At 42.9% G+C, this 15,647-nt stretch overlaps 1 protein-coding gene across 2 annotated transcripts in view; it reads right to left on the bottom strand.

The window, feature by feature from the left end:
- Positions 1 to 988: 988 nt before the first annotated feature.
- Positions 989 to 15,647, bottom strand: part of gmeb1 (glucocorticoid modulatory element binding protein 1) — a 50,953-nt gene continuing 36,294 nt past the window's right edge. For both annotated transcript variants that reach the window (XM_080734944.1, XM_080734943.1), the window contains 4 exons: positions 11,836 to 12,170; positions 11,419 to 11,628; positions 5,656 to 5,763; positions 989 to 2,646 (listed from right to left, as the gene is read on the bottom strand). In XM_080734944.1, coding sequence (XP_080591070.1) covers positions 2,527 to 2,646; positions 5,656 to 5,763; positions 11,419 to 11,628; positions 11,836 to 12,170 — 773 coding nt within the window. In that variant the 3' untranslated portion in view covers positions 989 to 2,526. The remainder of the gene's footprint in view (positions 2,647 to 5,655; positions 5,764 to 11,418; positions 11,629 to 11,835; positions 12,171 to 15,647) is intronic.

Here is a 15,647-nt window from a genome sequence, read left to right as displayed (position 1 = left end):
AAATAAATATGCTTTAAGTAGCATGTGAGGGGTCAAACTAGGGTTTTTTCATGATTCTGAATCCACTGCAAGCATTTGATTTGCATGGAAAACATTCCTTGGGGTAAAGGTGGCTCCAAGAAAACTGTGAAAAGTGACGATTCATCACTAAACCATAATTGTATGGGGGCTGTTTTTAGCACAAGGATTTTTTTTTTGCGCAAATCAAATGCTAAATCAAAATGTAATAATTCGTTTTTGTATTTTGTTTTTCCATTTTCCCAAATAATTATTAAACATAAATGAAAAAAGTTATGGATAAAACATGGCCTGCTCACGTATTAGGAGGGTATTATGAGTCACCAGAAAAGATAATGTGTGTTTTTAAAGAATCTATCATGGTTAAAATGGAGTTTGAAGTTACAATGGGTGTGTGTGGGGAGAAAAGCCCATAAGGTGTTTCGCTGTTGAAAGTGGAATATCCTTCTAAGCAGGGACGTGCTGGGCCCCTGATTCAGCCCGGGAAAATAGTTGGAGAGGCCCTCATTGCGCGCTATAGAGAGAGATCTCTCTCTATAGCGCTGCTATAATGCTATAGAGAGAGATCTCTCTATAGCGCTATAGAGAGAGATCTCTCTCTATAGCGCTGCTATAATGCTATAGAGAGAGATCTCTCTATAGCGCTATAGAGAGAGATCTCTCTCTATAGCGCTGCTATAATGCTATAGAGAGAGATCTCTCTATAGCGCTATAGAGAGAGATCTCTCTCTATAGCGCTGCTGCTACTCAAAGATTTACCATTTCAGATCATGACAAGTGACAAGCCAGTGGGCCAATTACATGAGTTATATTTCGTCATTGTCGGGTGGAAACCTTGTCGGGTCCAAAATCGTTTGTTTTGTATTTATCATTTTAAAAATGATTTAAAACTAGTGAAAACAGCCGATCTACAAGCGGCGTTGTGTGCTTGTAGATCGGCTGTTTTCACGACTTTTGTGCGACGGCCTTGTGTGATGAAGCAGGGCTTTACTTTGCGAAAGAATTGACACATTTGAAACTTGGAGATACGAGGTTTCTGTCCGACAGTGACGATTTACTTTGTTGGCCGCCCAGCCCCCAAAATGGAACGAAGGCTGACATTTTATTCACATTTTATTTTTCCTAATGGCCGGCCTGGACCGGCTGGGAATGAAACCGGCCGTTCGGGAGTTGTTCCGCTTTTCCCAATGGCCAGCACGTCCCTGCATCTAAGACCTGCTGTCCATCACAACCATCTGGTCTCCAATGGCCAGTAGCCTCGCGTAGCCAGGCTTTACTCATCTGCCAAGAGACAAGCCTAGTAACGACCATAGGCTGAAACGGCATGAAACAGTGCTACTTCCGCCGGGAGAATTTCACCGGATGTTATTGTTTTTTTCATATTCCCCGCTGGCGAAAAGAAACTGTTCTACTTCTCCTGACCCATCGGTTCTGCTTGTAAAAATACAATATCCAAAGAAAAACATGGATTCTGACAAAGGACACCTACTAAGAGCGGGTTAAGAGCTACAATCTTTATGTAAACGGACTGCAACGCATGACGTAACGTCCGTTAACCGCAGCACTTCCGCCACTTCCGGTGTCATCGGCTATTCTGACCAGGGTGCTCTTAAGCCCGGATCATAGTCGGGTCCGCGGTGGAAGTAGTCTTTTCAAGTCTTTTTGAGTCATGAAACTACAACGTTACATCATTCCTTCGGTGGAAAGCTCTCCACCGCGAGGAATGTGACTGAAGCCCAGATCAGAGTCTACGGTGAAGAGCTATCCACCGCAAATTTGAGGTGGAAAGCTTTCCACCTCAAGTCAGAAAATAAGTGCAGGCCATCATAGTCACGGCCCACGGTGAAGTCCTTTACCGTCTAGACCGGTTCAGGTCGACCAATCAGTGAACGGGGTGTAGAGCCTGTCTGTCTGATAGTAAAAACAGAGAGATGTGTTGGGACTCACGGTGGAAAGCTCTCCACCGTGAGGAATGATGTAACGTTGTAGTTTCATGACTCAAAAAGACTCGAAAAGACTACACCGCCATACAGGCTTAAGCCCTGCTGTCTCCTCTCTGTCCCTCCTCCTCCTCTGTCTGCTAACAGACTAACTCTAAGTCTTAGAGAAGACCTAGTTAGTCTGTTAGCAGACAGAGACTGTCTCCACTTAGTCCAGTAATTTTAGGCCAAAATTAGGCTAAACCTAAAACAAATTGCAATAGTAGCAAACTCAACTGATTTTGTATCCTCAATATGTCCTTAGTGAGGGAAAAAAGTCCCAAGGAATCCCATCAGGGGAAAGTTTTGAAAACGACCGACCTACCTTCACTTACTACACTACACTATAAAAGAAACTGACTCCCAAGAAATCTGCTTTAAGTGGGATGTGAGGGGTCAAACTAGGGGTTTTTAATTATTCTGAATCCATTGCAAGCATTTGTTTTGCACGAAAAACATTCTTTGGACAAGAAATGGCCCCTCAAAACGATGGTTTAGTGATTTTCACAGTCTTTTGGGGTCCGTTGGACTAACTCTGTTCCTCCTCCTCCTCCTCTGTCTGCTCCTCCTTCACCTCCTGTTGCACCTCCTCCTCTTGGACCAAGGCCTCCATGTTGTTGTCCTCCATGTTGGTCTCCTCTATCGCCTCCTGGTGGTGGGAGATCCAGACATGCAGTCAAAACACAGAGGCTAAACCCTAAAGCCCTAAACTTCTCTGCATTTTTTGTTTCATACCTTTTTGAAAAACATGCTTAAATTGTTCAAAGAGCTGATCTACAAGCTCACAACGTGTCGATGTAGATCAGCTGTTTTAAGTATCTTAAAAAGTAAAAAAAAACAACTCTAAATCGTAAAAAAAGGCAAAGAAGTTTAGTGTTTAGCATGAACGACAAATAGGGCCCCGTGTTAGAGTTAGGGTAGTCTCGCGTAGCCAGACAACTATTCCACAATCTCTGAATGCTATATAGAGTCTGGAACAGCAGCTCCCGGACGGCGAGTAATGGAAACGGGTGTGTGCGATGTGAGACAGAAACGGAAGTGACGAGGGGGCTTCACTTCCGCTTCATCTCGCACTCATCATTTCTTCCCCGGTTTGCCAGACTGTATGCCGGGAGCATTTGACCAAATCTCGGAGGCAACAGTCTGGCCTCTCGAGACTAGGGTTAGGGTATCTAAAAGGAACAAGGAATGTTTGGGTTAGGGTTAGGGTCTGACGGCCCGTGACGGCTGCCTCTCTTTCTGCATGGATGTTGTTCTCCCATGGTTCTACCCACCGGGGGAAATGGATGTGCTGTGTGGCAGCGCGCCGCATCCAGTTGGGGTTACCGTGCGGCACTTAACGTGCATCGATACCACGATGCGACGCTGCGCAGCCGTCCGCGTTCAGTGTGTGCTCCCCTGTCTCTGACGCGCGACACCTTGTTTTCATATCGATATTCACGTTGCGACACAAGCATAAATTATTCGAAGATTATCCCAGTTTGTTAAAAGAAACCAGAGCACTAGCGCAAAATATCTCTGCTCCATTGAACATTCTGTTCTCCCTGCTTTAATGGGTTGTTTCTCTTCAATCAAGTAAGGCCCCCAAATGATTTTGGAGGAGTCCCCAGCCCAGATGACAGTGAAGTCATAATTTAAGGACCCTTTTAATAAAGAAAGAAACGGGAAAAGACCATTACTGCATGAAGCCTGGTGGGCGAGGTTATTACTGTATCAACAAACTACTACTACAAAAAAAGAAAGAAAAACACATCAGCCATTGTAAAAAAATAAAATAAGAAAGGGATCCCTAATTATGTAAGATGAACAATAATGAGGGCAAGTGGCCATGACTGAGGGCAAGTGGCCATGACCTGTACTTTCCAGACGGACAAGTGCCTCTGAGACCATGGTGTCAACCCCTGGTTGGTACTTTTTTGTATCTTAGCCTACTATTTAAGATTGACCGACATAATAAAAATAAGCAAATATAAATATATATAAAAATATATATATATATATATATATATATATATATATTTATATATATATTAATTGTTTTATTTTTTCCCCGGACCCGGGCCAGTTTCAAAAAAATATTTGTGGACCTTCAAGATTTGTATTTGAGGACCCCTGGTGTAGGCCCTTTAAGACATGTCAGTACTGAGGTGGATAGTAGACTTTAAGACATGTCAGTACTGAGGTGGATAGTAGACTTTAAGACATGTCAGTACTGAGGTGGATAGTAGACTTTAAGACATGTCAGTACTGAGGTGGATAGTAGACTTTAAGACATGTCAGTACTGAGGTGGATAGTAGACTTTAAGACATGTCAGTACTGAGGTGGATAGTAGACTTTAAGACATGTCAGTACTGAGGTGGATAGTAGACTTTAAGACATGTCAGTACTGAGGTGGATAGTAGACTTTAAGACATGTCAGTACTGAGGTGGATAGTAGACTTTAAGACATGTCAGTACTGAGGTGGATAGTAGACTTTAAGACATGTCAGTACTGAGGTGGATAGGTAAGGGATAAATACTGGCTCCGCGGGGGTTGTTCATATATAACATCCCGACGGACTGATAACTCCCCGAGGCGCCAGCCGAGGGGAGTTATCAGTTCGAAGGGATGTTATATATGAACAACCCCCAAGGAGCCAGTATTTATCCCGCTTATTACCCGGCTACTAAATCAAATTAATAATTTGACTCAAAACTAAAAACAAAAGAAAGTATTTCCTTGTTTACAGACGGCTGGAAGTGTTCCACAAGTGTTGCGCTGGGCGTCCTCCCAGCGCGACACGGTTGCCTTGGAAAACAAGGAAGTGCTGATTAGATAAGGTCAATTTTCTGGTTCTACGTCGTCTATTTCTCGCTTAAAATATTTTTAAAAACATTCTTCAGAGCAACGTTTAGTTGTTAATGCTGACATGTTGGTTACAGCACAAGATTCACGCAGTGCAGCTTGACTGCAGCAGGTGCTCTGAGTCTTTGATTAGGCAGCGGTCTGTTATAGAGCGGAGCGGTCTGCTATCCAGAAATAACAGACCTCTGATTTCAGCGCTCGACCAATCAGAATCAAGCATTGAACCAAGCCGGGTAATAATAGACTTTAAGACATGTCAGTACTGAGGTGGATAGTAGGCTTTAAGACACATCAGTACTGAGGTGGATAGTAGACTTTAAGACATGTCAGTACTGAGGTGGATAGTAGACTTTAAGACACATCAGTACTGAGGTGGATAGTAGGCTTTAAGACACATCAGTACTGAGGTGGATAGTAGACTTTAAGACACATCAGTACTGAGGTGGATAGTAGACTTTAAGACACATCAGTACTGAGGTGGATAGTAGGCTTTAAGACACATCAGTACTGAGGTGGATAGTAGACTTTAAGACATGTCAGTACTGAGGTGGATAGTAGGCTTTAAGACATGTCAGTACTGAGGTGGATAGTAGGCTTTAAGACATATCAGTGATGTCAGTCGTATGTTTCAGCATGCATGCTGTATCAGACAGACATCATACCATGCTGTTTGTGCAGTGCATCTTCACCATAAGAACTAACTGTTCACAATCTGCAGAACCACAACATAATGGCCTTGAGTGTCAACGAGCTTCAGCCATATATGGGCATCCATCCAGTAGAACCATATATGGGCATCAAGGCCAACCAACCTGCTGCAGCAGCATGGAGTGATGCTCCTCCCCCTCCTCTGTGGAGGCGGGGTCTATCTGGATGACGGTGGTCTCCTGCCCCTCCTCCACCTCCTGATGCAGCACCACCTGTTTTATTAATAACATAATAAATACATTAATAACATAATAATTAATTAATAAAATAAAATGACGGTGGTCTCCTGCCCCTCCTCCAACTCCTGATGTAGCACCACCTGGGGGGGGGGGGGGGGAGGTGTAAGACCTGCTGTGATGAAGCCTCTCTAATGAAGGATGAACTCTTTACAGCCTTGTATGCTGACTCTGGTTCTTTTAAACTGTTTTTTAACTTTTAAATGAGTGTTATTGTTTTTAGGCTATTATGTAATTTTATCTTTATTCTGTGTATTGTGGAGCACCCCCAACCTAAGTTTTTCACAGTGCATGTACTTGTACATCTTTGTGACAATAAACATCTTGAATCTTGAATCTTGATATGTTTCATTTAGTGTCAAACCTTTTACTTCTGCCACCATTAAAATCCACCCATGTCTCTCTAATGAAGGATATGTTTCATTTAATGTCAAACCTTTTACTTCTGCCACCATTAAAATCCACCCATGTCTCTCTAATGAAGGATATGTTTCATTTAATGTCAAACCTTTTACTGCTGCCACCATTAAAATCCACCCACTGCCAACAATCAAACAATCTGCTTTGAAATCCGTTCAGGCATTCATGACTTGGAGAGCGATCTTGTTTTATAAAACAAACATGGCTGCCGTGTTTGAGAGATGGACTTGTTCTGGGAGCCAAACCGAAACCACAAGTATATAATAATAATAAAAATAGAGACAAACAGCCACAACAAACAGCCACAACTGGGGAAACTGGTGTTTGGCAGTTAGTGTGTTTCAAGGACCCCCATAACTCTGAGAGTGTACCCATGAGGGTCCCTGGACCACACTTTGAAACCCACTGGTGTAGCAGAGTGTTTCCAGTGAGCCAACATGCACAATATCATCACCCTGACTCTGTTTGAGCAGAATGGAACAGAGCCTTCATTAGTATCATTGGTAACACTGACTCTGTTTGAGCAGAATGGAACAGAGCCTTCATTAGTATCATTGGTAACACTGACTCTGTTTGAGCAGAATGGAACAGAGCCTTCATTAGTATCATTGGTAACACTGACTCTGTTTGAGCAGAATGGAACAGAGCCTTCATTAGTATCATTGGTAACACTGACTCTGTTTGAGCAGAATGGAACAGAGCCTTCATTAGTATCATTGCCAGACCCATGAAATGGGTAGGCCTACATAAGCAAATGTCGGTCCGGGTTTTCTATATAAAGGGTATATATGATGATGACATGATGATGACATGCCTACAAAAGGCATGATGTCATAAATGATGATGACAGACAGGGGGTCTGGCACAACCAGGTTGACCTGGTCTAATTATTTTGATTCTATGTGTTCTAGATCTATGTTTTTGATTCTATATGTTCTAGATCTATGTTTTTGATTCTATATGTTCTAGATCTATGTTTTTGATTCTGTGTTCTAGATCTATGTTTTTGATTCTGTGTTCTAGATCTATGTTTTTGATTCTATTTGTTCTGGATCTATGTTTTTGATTCTATGTGTTCTAGATCTATGTTTTTGATTCTATATGTTCTAGATCTATGTTTTTGATTCTGTGTTCTAGATCTATGTTTTTGATTCTCTATGTTCTATATCTATGTTTTTGATTGTGTTCTGGATCGATGTTTTTGATTCTATGTGTTCTAGATCTATGTTTTTGATTCTATATGGTGTTTTTGATTCTATATGTTCTAGATCTATGTTTTTGATTCTGTGTTCTAGATCTATGTTTTTGGTTCTATGTGTTCTAGAGATCTATGTTTTTGTTTCTATATGTTCTAATCTATGTTTTTGATTCTGTGTTCTAGGTCTATGTTTGCCAGACCCATGAAATGGGTAGGCCTACATAAGCAAATGTCGGTCTGTCCCTTTTCTATATAAAGGGTATATATGATGATGACATGATGATGACATGCCTACAAAAGGCATGATGTCATAAATGATGATGACAGACAGGGGGTCTGGCACAACCAGGTTGACCTGGTCTAGTTGGTAACACTGACTCTGTTTGAGCAGAATGGAACAGAGCCTTCATTAGTATCATTGGTAACACTGACTCTGTTTGAGCAGAATGGAACAGAGCCTTCATTAGTATCATTGGTAACACTGACTCTGTTTGAGCAGAATGGAACAGAGCCTTCATTAGTATCATTGGTAACACTGATTCTGTTTGAGCAGAATGGAACAGATCCTTCATTAGTAACACTGACTCTGTTTGAGCAGAATGGAACAGAGCCTTCATTAGTATCATTGGTAACACTGATTCTGTTTGAGCAGAATGGAACAGATCCTTCATTAGTAACACTGACTCTGTTTGAGCAGAATGGAACAGAGCCTTCATTAGTATCATTGGTAACACTGATTCTGTTTGAGCAGAATGGAACAGATCCTTCATTAGTAACACTGACTCTGTTTGAGCAGAATGGAACAGAGCCTTCATTAGTATCATTGGTAACACTGATTCTGTTTGAGCAGAATGGAACAGATCCTTCATTAGTAACACTGACTCTGTTTGAGCAGAATGGAACAGAGCCTTCATTAGTATCATTGGTAACACTGATTCTGTTTGAGCAGAATGGAACAGATCCTTCATTAGTAACACTGACTCTGTTTGAGCAGAATGGAACAGAGCCTTCATTAGTATCATTGGTAACACTGATTCTGTTTGAGCAGAATGGAACAGATCCTTCATTAGTAACACTGACTCTGTTTGAGCAGAATGGAACAGAGCCTTCATTAGTATCATTGGTAACACTGATTCTGTTTGAGCAGAATGGAACAGAGCCTTCATTAGTATCATTGGTAACACTGATTGAGTGATTGATTGATTGATTGATTGATTGATTGATTGATTGAAAATGTTATTACAAGTACAGTACATGTACTGTCAAAACATAAAACAGTAGTACAGTACAAGTACAGTACAAGTACAGTAAAACACCCTGCCTTGGCGGTCTGGTTTCCATCGGAGCTCCTTGGTATTCAAATTCATCTGCATATAAAATAGTAAAAGAAATCGCAATATCATCGCAATAATCACTTCTGGCCTGTCTATGGGAGAAGTGATAACCACCTCCTTCTCTGGCCTCCTGAAAGGTGAGTTTTCACCTGTCTATGGGAGAAGTGATAACCACCTCCTTCTCTGGCCTCCTGAAAGGTGAGTTTTCACCTGTCTATGGGAGAAGTGATAACCACCTCCTTCTCTGGCCTCCTGAAAGGTGGGTTTTCACCTGTCTATGGGAGAAGTGATAACCACCTCCTTCTCTGGCCTCCTGAAAGGTGAGTTTTCACCTGTCTATGGGAGAAGTGATAACCACCTCCTTCTCTGGCCTCCTGAAAGGTGAGTTTTCACCTGTCTATGGGAGAAGTGATAACCACCTCCTTCTCTGGCCTCCTGAAAGGTGAGTTTTCACCTGTCTATGGGAGAAGTGATAACCAGCTCCTTCTCTGGCCTCCTGAAAGGTGAGTTTTCACCTGTCTATGGGAGAAGTGATAACTACCTCCTTCTCTGGCCTCCTGAAAGGTGAGTTTTCACCTGTCTATGGAATAAGTGATAACTACCTCCTTCTCTGGTCTCCTGAAAGGTGAGGCCTCCTGAAAGGTGAGTTTTCACCTGTCTATGGGAGAAGTGATAACTACCTCCTTCTCTGGCCTCCTGAAAGGTGAGTTTTCACCTGTCTATGGAAGAAGTGATAACTACCTCCTTCTCTGGCCTCCTGAAAGGTGAGTTTTCACCTGTCTATGGGAGAAGTGATAACTACCTCCTTCTCTGGTCTCCTGAAAGGTGAGGCCTCCTGAAAGGTGAGTTTTCACCTGTCTATGGGAGAAGTGATAACTACCTCCTTCTCTGGCCTCCTGAAAGGTGAGTTTTCACCTGTCTATGGGAGAAGTGATAACCACCTCCTTCTCTGGCCTCCTGAAAGGTGAGTTTTCACCTGTCTATGGGAGAAGTGATAACCACCTCCTTCTCTGGTCTCCTGAAAGGTGAGTTTTCACCTGTCTATGGGAGAAGTGATAACTACCTCCTTCTCTGGTCTCCTGAAAGGTGAGTTTTCACCTGTCTATGGGAGAAGTGATAACTACCTCCTTCTCTGGCCTCCTGAAAGGTGAGTTTTCACCTGTCTATGGGAGAAGTGATGACTACCTCCTTCTCTGGCCTCCTGAAAGGCAGTTTTGAAGGATGCCAGCGAGCTACATGTTTTAAGGAATTTAAGTCAAGGAATTCCACACCTGGGTGTCAGTGTTGTAGAAGGAGAACTTGTGGGTTTGTGTTACCAGATCATTGCGTGCTCCCTCTGGTGTTGTGGCTGTTGTTTGGATGTTTGGTCAGATAAGCGTTTTCGCTACTTTTGTGCGACAGCCTTGTGTGATGAATGTGTGATTTAATACCTACGGTCAGATTTGGTCGAATTTAAGACTTTTTAAGATCTTAAATTCCCCATTTTTATTTAAGACAATTTAAGACTTTTTAAGGATCCGCGGGAACCCTGAGTGGAATCAGTTTGTTTTGGGAGGTTTGGAGCTTAGTCTTTAGTGGATGTTTGATGTTGGAGAATCAGGAGGTGCAAGCGTAGTCAAAGAGGGGCTGAATGAGGCCCCAGCAAGAGTCCTATTGAGGGCACTTTTGTTGACAAAGTGGGAATTCTGCCCAGAAATCTCTTTCTTTGATATCATGTTTTGATCACCTGTTCATAGACAACAGTGTGTGCCTGTATTCAGGCCAGGTGCAGGGTTAGGGTGCAGGACATCAAGGTACTTTGGCCTACTAACTACCTCCTACTAACTACCTGAGGGTTAGGGTTAGTACCCTCATACCCCTATGAGGGTACTGAGGGGATGTATTCAGGCCAGGTGCAGGACATCAAGGTACTTTGGCCTACTAACTACCTCCTTCTCTGGCCTCCTACCCTCATACCCCTATGAGGGTACTGAGGGTTAGGGTTAGTACCCTCATACCCCTATGAGGGTACTGAGGGTTAGGGTTAGTACCCTCATACCCCTATGAGGGTACTGAGGGGATGTATTCAGGCCAGGCGCAGGACATCAAGGTACTTTGGCCTGATGAAGATGTAAAGTGGAAACGTAGCAGTTGCTTATAATAAAAGTATGTTTTTGGAGCATATAAACAGCGTTGCTCTCCTTCCTTGATCACCTGTGTTGCCATGCCAACACTAGACGGGTATTTGTCAACAATACTGACAAATATATAATGTGGGAAGAGTTACCTGTTCTTCTCCATGTGACTCATCACTGCCCTCTGCAAGCTGAGGTTATTAGTGTTAATAATAGTTATGACTCATCACTGCCCTCTGGCTGCTGGCTGAGGTTATTAGTGTTAATAATAGTGTGACTCATCACTGCCCCCTGGCTGCTGGCTGAGGTACAGCAGCTCCATTAGTGTTAATAATAGTTACCTGTTCTTCTACATGTGACTCATCACTGCCCTCTGGCTGCTGGCTGAGGTACAGCAGCTCCATTAGGGTTAGATAGGTAGGTAGGTAGGTAGGTAGGTAGGTAGATAGATAGATAGATAGATAGGTAGATAGGTAGATAGGTAGGTAGGTGGTAGGTAGGTAGGTAGGTAGGTAGGTAGATAGATAGATAGATAGATAGGGTCATTAGTGTTAATAATAGTTACCTGTTCTTCTACATGTGACTCATCGCTGCCCTCTGGCTGCTGGCTGAGCTGCAGCAGCTCCATCGTGGAGCCCATCATGGCTCCATTGTGGAGCTCCATCGTGGAGCCCATCATGGCTCCATTGTGGAGCTCCATCGTGGAGCCCATCATGGCTCCCAGCTGGCTGGGGTCAACCAGGGTCAAACCTGAGGACGGGTGCAGCGTGATGACCTGTCAATCAAAATTACATTATTATTAATATTACAACTAGAATAATAATACAGACAGACAGACAGACAGACAGACAGACAGACAGACAGACAGACAGACAGACAGACAGACAGACAGACAGACAGACAGACATATAGAGAGAGAGCCTGTCCATGACAAATAGGACAGGTGACCTGGCATTTATATATATATTAGGTGTAGTTCTACCTGAGAGCCAGCAGGGAGCAGTGTGACAGTGTTATTTCCTCCTCCCAGAGGCAGGCCAGAGACGGTGAAACTCTGTCCCATGGAGGTGAAGGTTTGTCCCGTCATGGAGGACAGCGAGATGGGCGACAGGACGGTGAACTGCTGCTGCTGCTGCAGCGCCACCTGGTGGCCCGCAGAGGAGGAGGAGAGGAGGGTGGTGGTGGAGGCTGGTCTCTGGAGGCGGGGTCTCTTGGTCGGCCTCTTGGGTGGAGGTTTGGTCTGTTTCACCGACGGAGGACTGGAGACTGATTTGACCTGTTGTTGTCTCTTCTGTTCTTCTAACTGGTCCGCTAGATCTGTTATATAGAGGAGATGTTATGTTGTTAATGGAGCCAGTGGTAGTTCTTTATATAGAGGAGATGTTATGTTGTTAATGGAGCCAGTGGTAGTTCTTTATATAGAGGAGATGTTATGTTGTTAATGGAGCCAGTGGTAGTTCTTTATATAGAGGAGATGTTATGTTGTTAATGGAGCCAGTGGTAGTTCTTTATATAGAGGAGATGTTATGTTGTTAATGGAGCCAGCGGTAGTTCTTTATATAGAGGAGATGTTATGTTGTTAATGGAGCCAGCGGTAGTTCTTTATATAGAGGAGATGTTATGTTGTTAATGGAGCCAGCGGTAGTTCTTTATATAGAGGAGATGTTATGTTGTTAATGGAGCCAGCGGTAGTTCTTTTATTTGCGGAAGGCAGGATGTGTTGTTGCCATCTCCCCAGACCCCCTCTTCATTAACTAGTTAATTCATTCGGTGCCATGGCATTGGTCCGAAGGTTCATTAGTCCGAATTTGTTAAGAATACTATGCCTAACTCTAACCCTAACCTTAACAATTCTGCTGCCATTTTAAACATAGCTGTAGTAAGCAGCTGCCAAATTGTCATTACCTTTTAACGTGGGCACGTGCACGCATCGTGCACTATATGTGCGCGACTCATCTAGTAGACGTGTAGACTCGGTGACAGCTTTCTTATAAAAAAAAAACCATTGAAATAGACATATCCGTTGCGAGACTGTATCCCTGCTTATCCGCCAGTGTTTACATGAAAAAACATTGGACACAGCCAGCTGTGCGCTATGGTAACACGTGGGCACGTTCGCGCACATAGCAGACGATATGTGCGCGGATCATATGCCAGGCGGGTAGAGGAATCAAACAGCTACAAAATAATAAAAAAACGCATGGAAAACAGACCATTCTATGGCCCTGCAGTCAGCTCACTTGTTTACAATGAAAAGCTATGCGAACGGAGCTGCGATTGGACGTCAGACCGGATATGGAAACCTAGATCCGGTCCAAACGGGAAATACGACCGGATACAGTTAGGGGGCGGGCCTAAAGTCTCCGAAGCGGCTATATACAGCGACCATACTTTTAATTGTTTCATAATGATTAAAGCTAATTAAATCTTCGGGCTCCTCGGGCATCGCAGAGAGGTACAGCGGGAAATCCTCGGTTTCGACGGGGATCGCAGGAAATGAGTTAACCTCAGTAACCCTAAATAAATTCGGACTAATGAACCTTCGGACTAATGAACCTTATGGGCAGTCCCCATACATTCACACTCCCACAGAGCAGTCCGTCACCTCATGTTCATTCTCATTGGCTACAAGCTTAAAGAGGTGGTGCCATGATTTTTCCCCCCTCTAAAACATGATTATCAGGTATTATGATTATACTAGGAGGAAGATTTTTTCCAAACAAGTATACAGAAAGAGTTAAAATTGGGTTTTTATGTGGCCATACCCCCAGTTCATTAAGTATGCATGGATGTCATGGTGGGTGGTGACCCAGCTGAAGTTAGCCACACCCCACAGTGTTGGGTGAATGGTAATTAGGGGAGGAGTTGATACTGTGACATACTTAGTATCTGTGTTTTTTAACTGACACTTTTGACCACAAGGTGGCAGCCTCCAAGAGAAAACAAACAAATACCAAGAGAATACATCATTTCTCATAAAAACCACACCAGGGGGTCTAATGAAGTACTTTCAACCTCCTAGACACATGAAAAACAGAAAAAGTACAAAACTATGGCACCACCTCTTTAATTCTCATTCGCACTCTTACCCACAATGCATCTCAAGCAGTCTATTTAAGCAACTTCCTGTTCTATGTTCATTCTAGAATGTTTAGCTGTTACTAATGGTTGTGCAGCTGTATGTGTTAAAAATTCCCTCCACCTCCCCGTCCTCCTCCTTGTAAATGTAGTTACTCATGTTATATGTATTGTTTACAGATTGTTCTGTGTTCTATGGATTATGATATGTGATCTCTTAAATCATGCAACTGAAGGTTCAATGTTATGTGCATGTAAACTGTATATCATGCTTTGCTCTGGGGGATTGTGATATACGTATCAGATTATGTCTCATGGTCCAGCAGATCATTTGATTATCACAGCAGAGCTACTTCGCCAAACTAAGATGCAATATCATTGCATAACTGATTATATCATTGCAATAAATGGTATGGTTAACCCTAACCCTAACCCTAACCCATAACTGATTATATCATTGCAATAAATGGTATGGTTAACCCTAACCCTAACTAGGGCTGTCCTCGACGCAGGATTTATCAAGTCGACTCGAGTCGTCGCGTCGACGAATCGTTTATGTGTGTAAAAAAAAAAAAGAAAAAAAAAAAGTTGTGCTTTAATTTTTTTTTTTTTTTAAGTTGTGCTTTAATGACTGGAGAGGAGGCGCGACCGCGACGCATTGATAGAGTACCGGTACAACAGCTGTTGTAAACCACATATGATTTGTGGATTCTCTGCTTTGAAAACTGCCTGGTTGTAATGATTTTATGCCTCTCCAAGGCTAAAGGAACAGGGCTAAAGCGCTAGCATGCTAACGATTTAGCCCCGTTCCTTCAGGAGGAAAAACAACACCAAAGTAGGCTAAAGGTAACAATAATGTAACATCACTGCGTCGAGAACGGCACACGGCTGCATCGCAATGCAAGCAAATTGTCGTAATCTAAAACTTTTTAAGAAGTCCTCTACTCCACCGCAGTCCTCCACCACAGAGCCACACTCAGTGGCAGTGAGTGAAAGTGAAAGCACATCGCGCTGCTGCTTCTTGGTCAGCTTTAACAACTAGAATAACAACACGTCAACGCATTTCCTTTCAAAGCGGTTAACTTCAAAATAAGAGCCGCTTGTTATATGATCAAGGCAACTTTCAAGTCACGTGAACTGGTTTTATTTTTAAGTCTAGTTGCAAGCAGTAGGAAGTATGGACTAAATAGGAAGAACATGACAGTCCAGCGCTCTCATACCGCACCGGTGTGATAAAAAATAATATATTTTTGACGGCTCGACTCAAACAATTGGCGTCGATTCCGGGGGCTTAAAACGACGCGTCGATTCGTCGATTTTTAGAGGACAGGCCTAACCCTAACCCTAACCCATAACTGATTATATCATTGCAATAAATGGTATGGTTAACCCTAATCCTAACCGTAACCCTAACCCTAACCCTAAGAAATGTTATTAACAGAGGGTTGAGGTTTGGTCTGTTTCACCGAGGGAGGACTGGAGACCACTGATCTGATCTGTTGTTGTCTCTTCTGTTCCTCTAACTGATCTTGTAGATCTGTTATATAGAGGAGATGTTATGTTGTTAAAGGAGCCACAATGCCCTGTCTTTCCACATCCTATAGCGCCCCCTGGAGCCTAACCCTAACCCTATGACATATATATATCGATAGTATATGATATTTCTATCATAGTATAGGATAGTATATGACATATATATATCGATAGTATATGATA

This window comes from Nannobrachium achirus (genome assembly GCF_963921795.1).
Source record: "Nannobrachium achirus genome assembly, chromosome: 10".
Taxonomy (NCBI): Eukaryota; Metazoa; Chordata; class Actinopteri; order Myctophiformes; family Myctophidae; genus Nannobrachium; species Nannobrachium achirus.
This window is presented reverse-complemented; position numbering and strand designations above follow the sequence as displayed.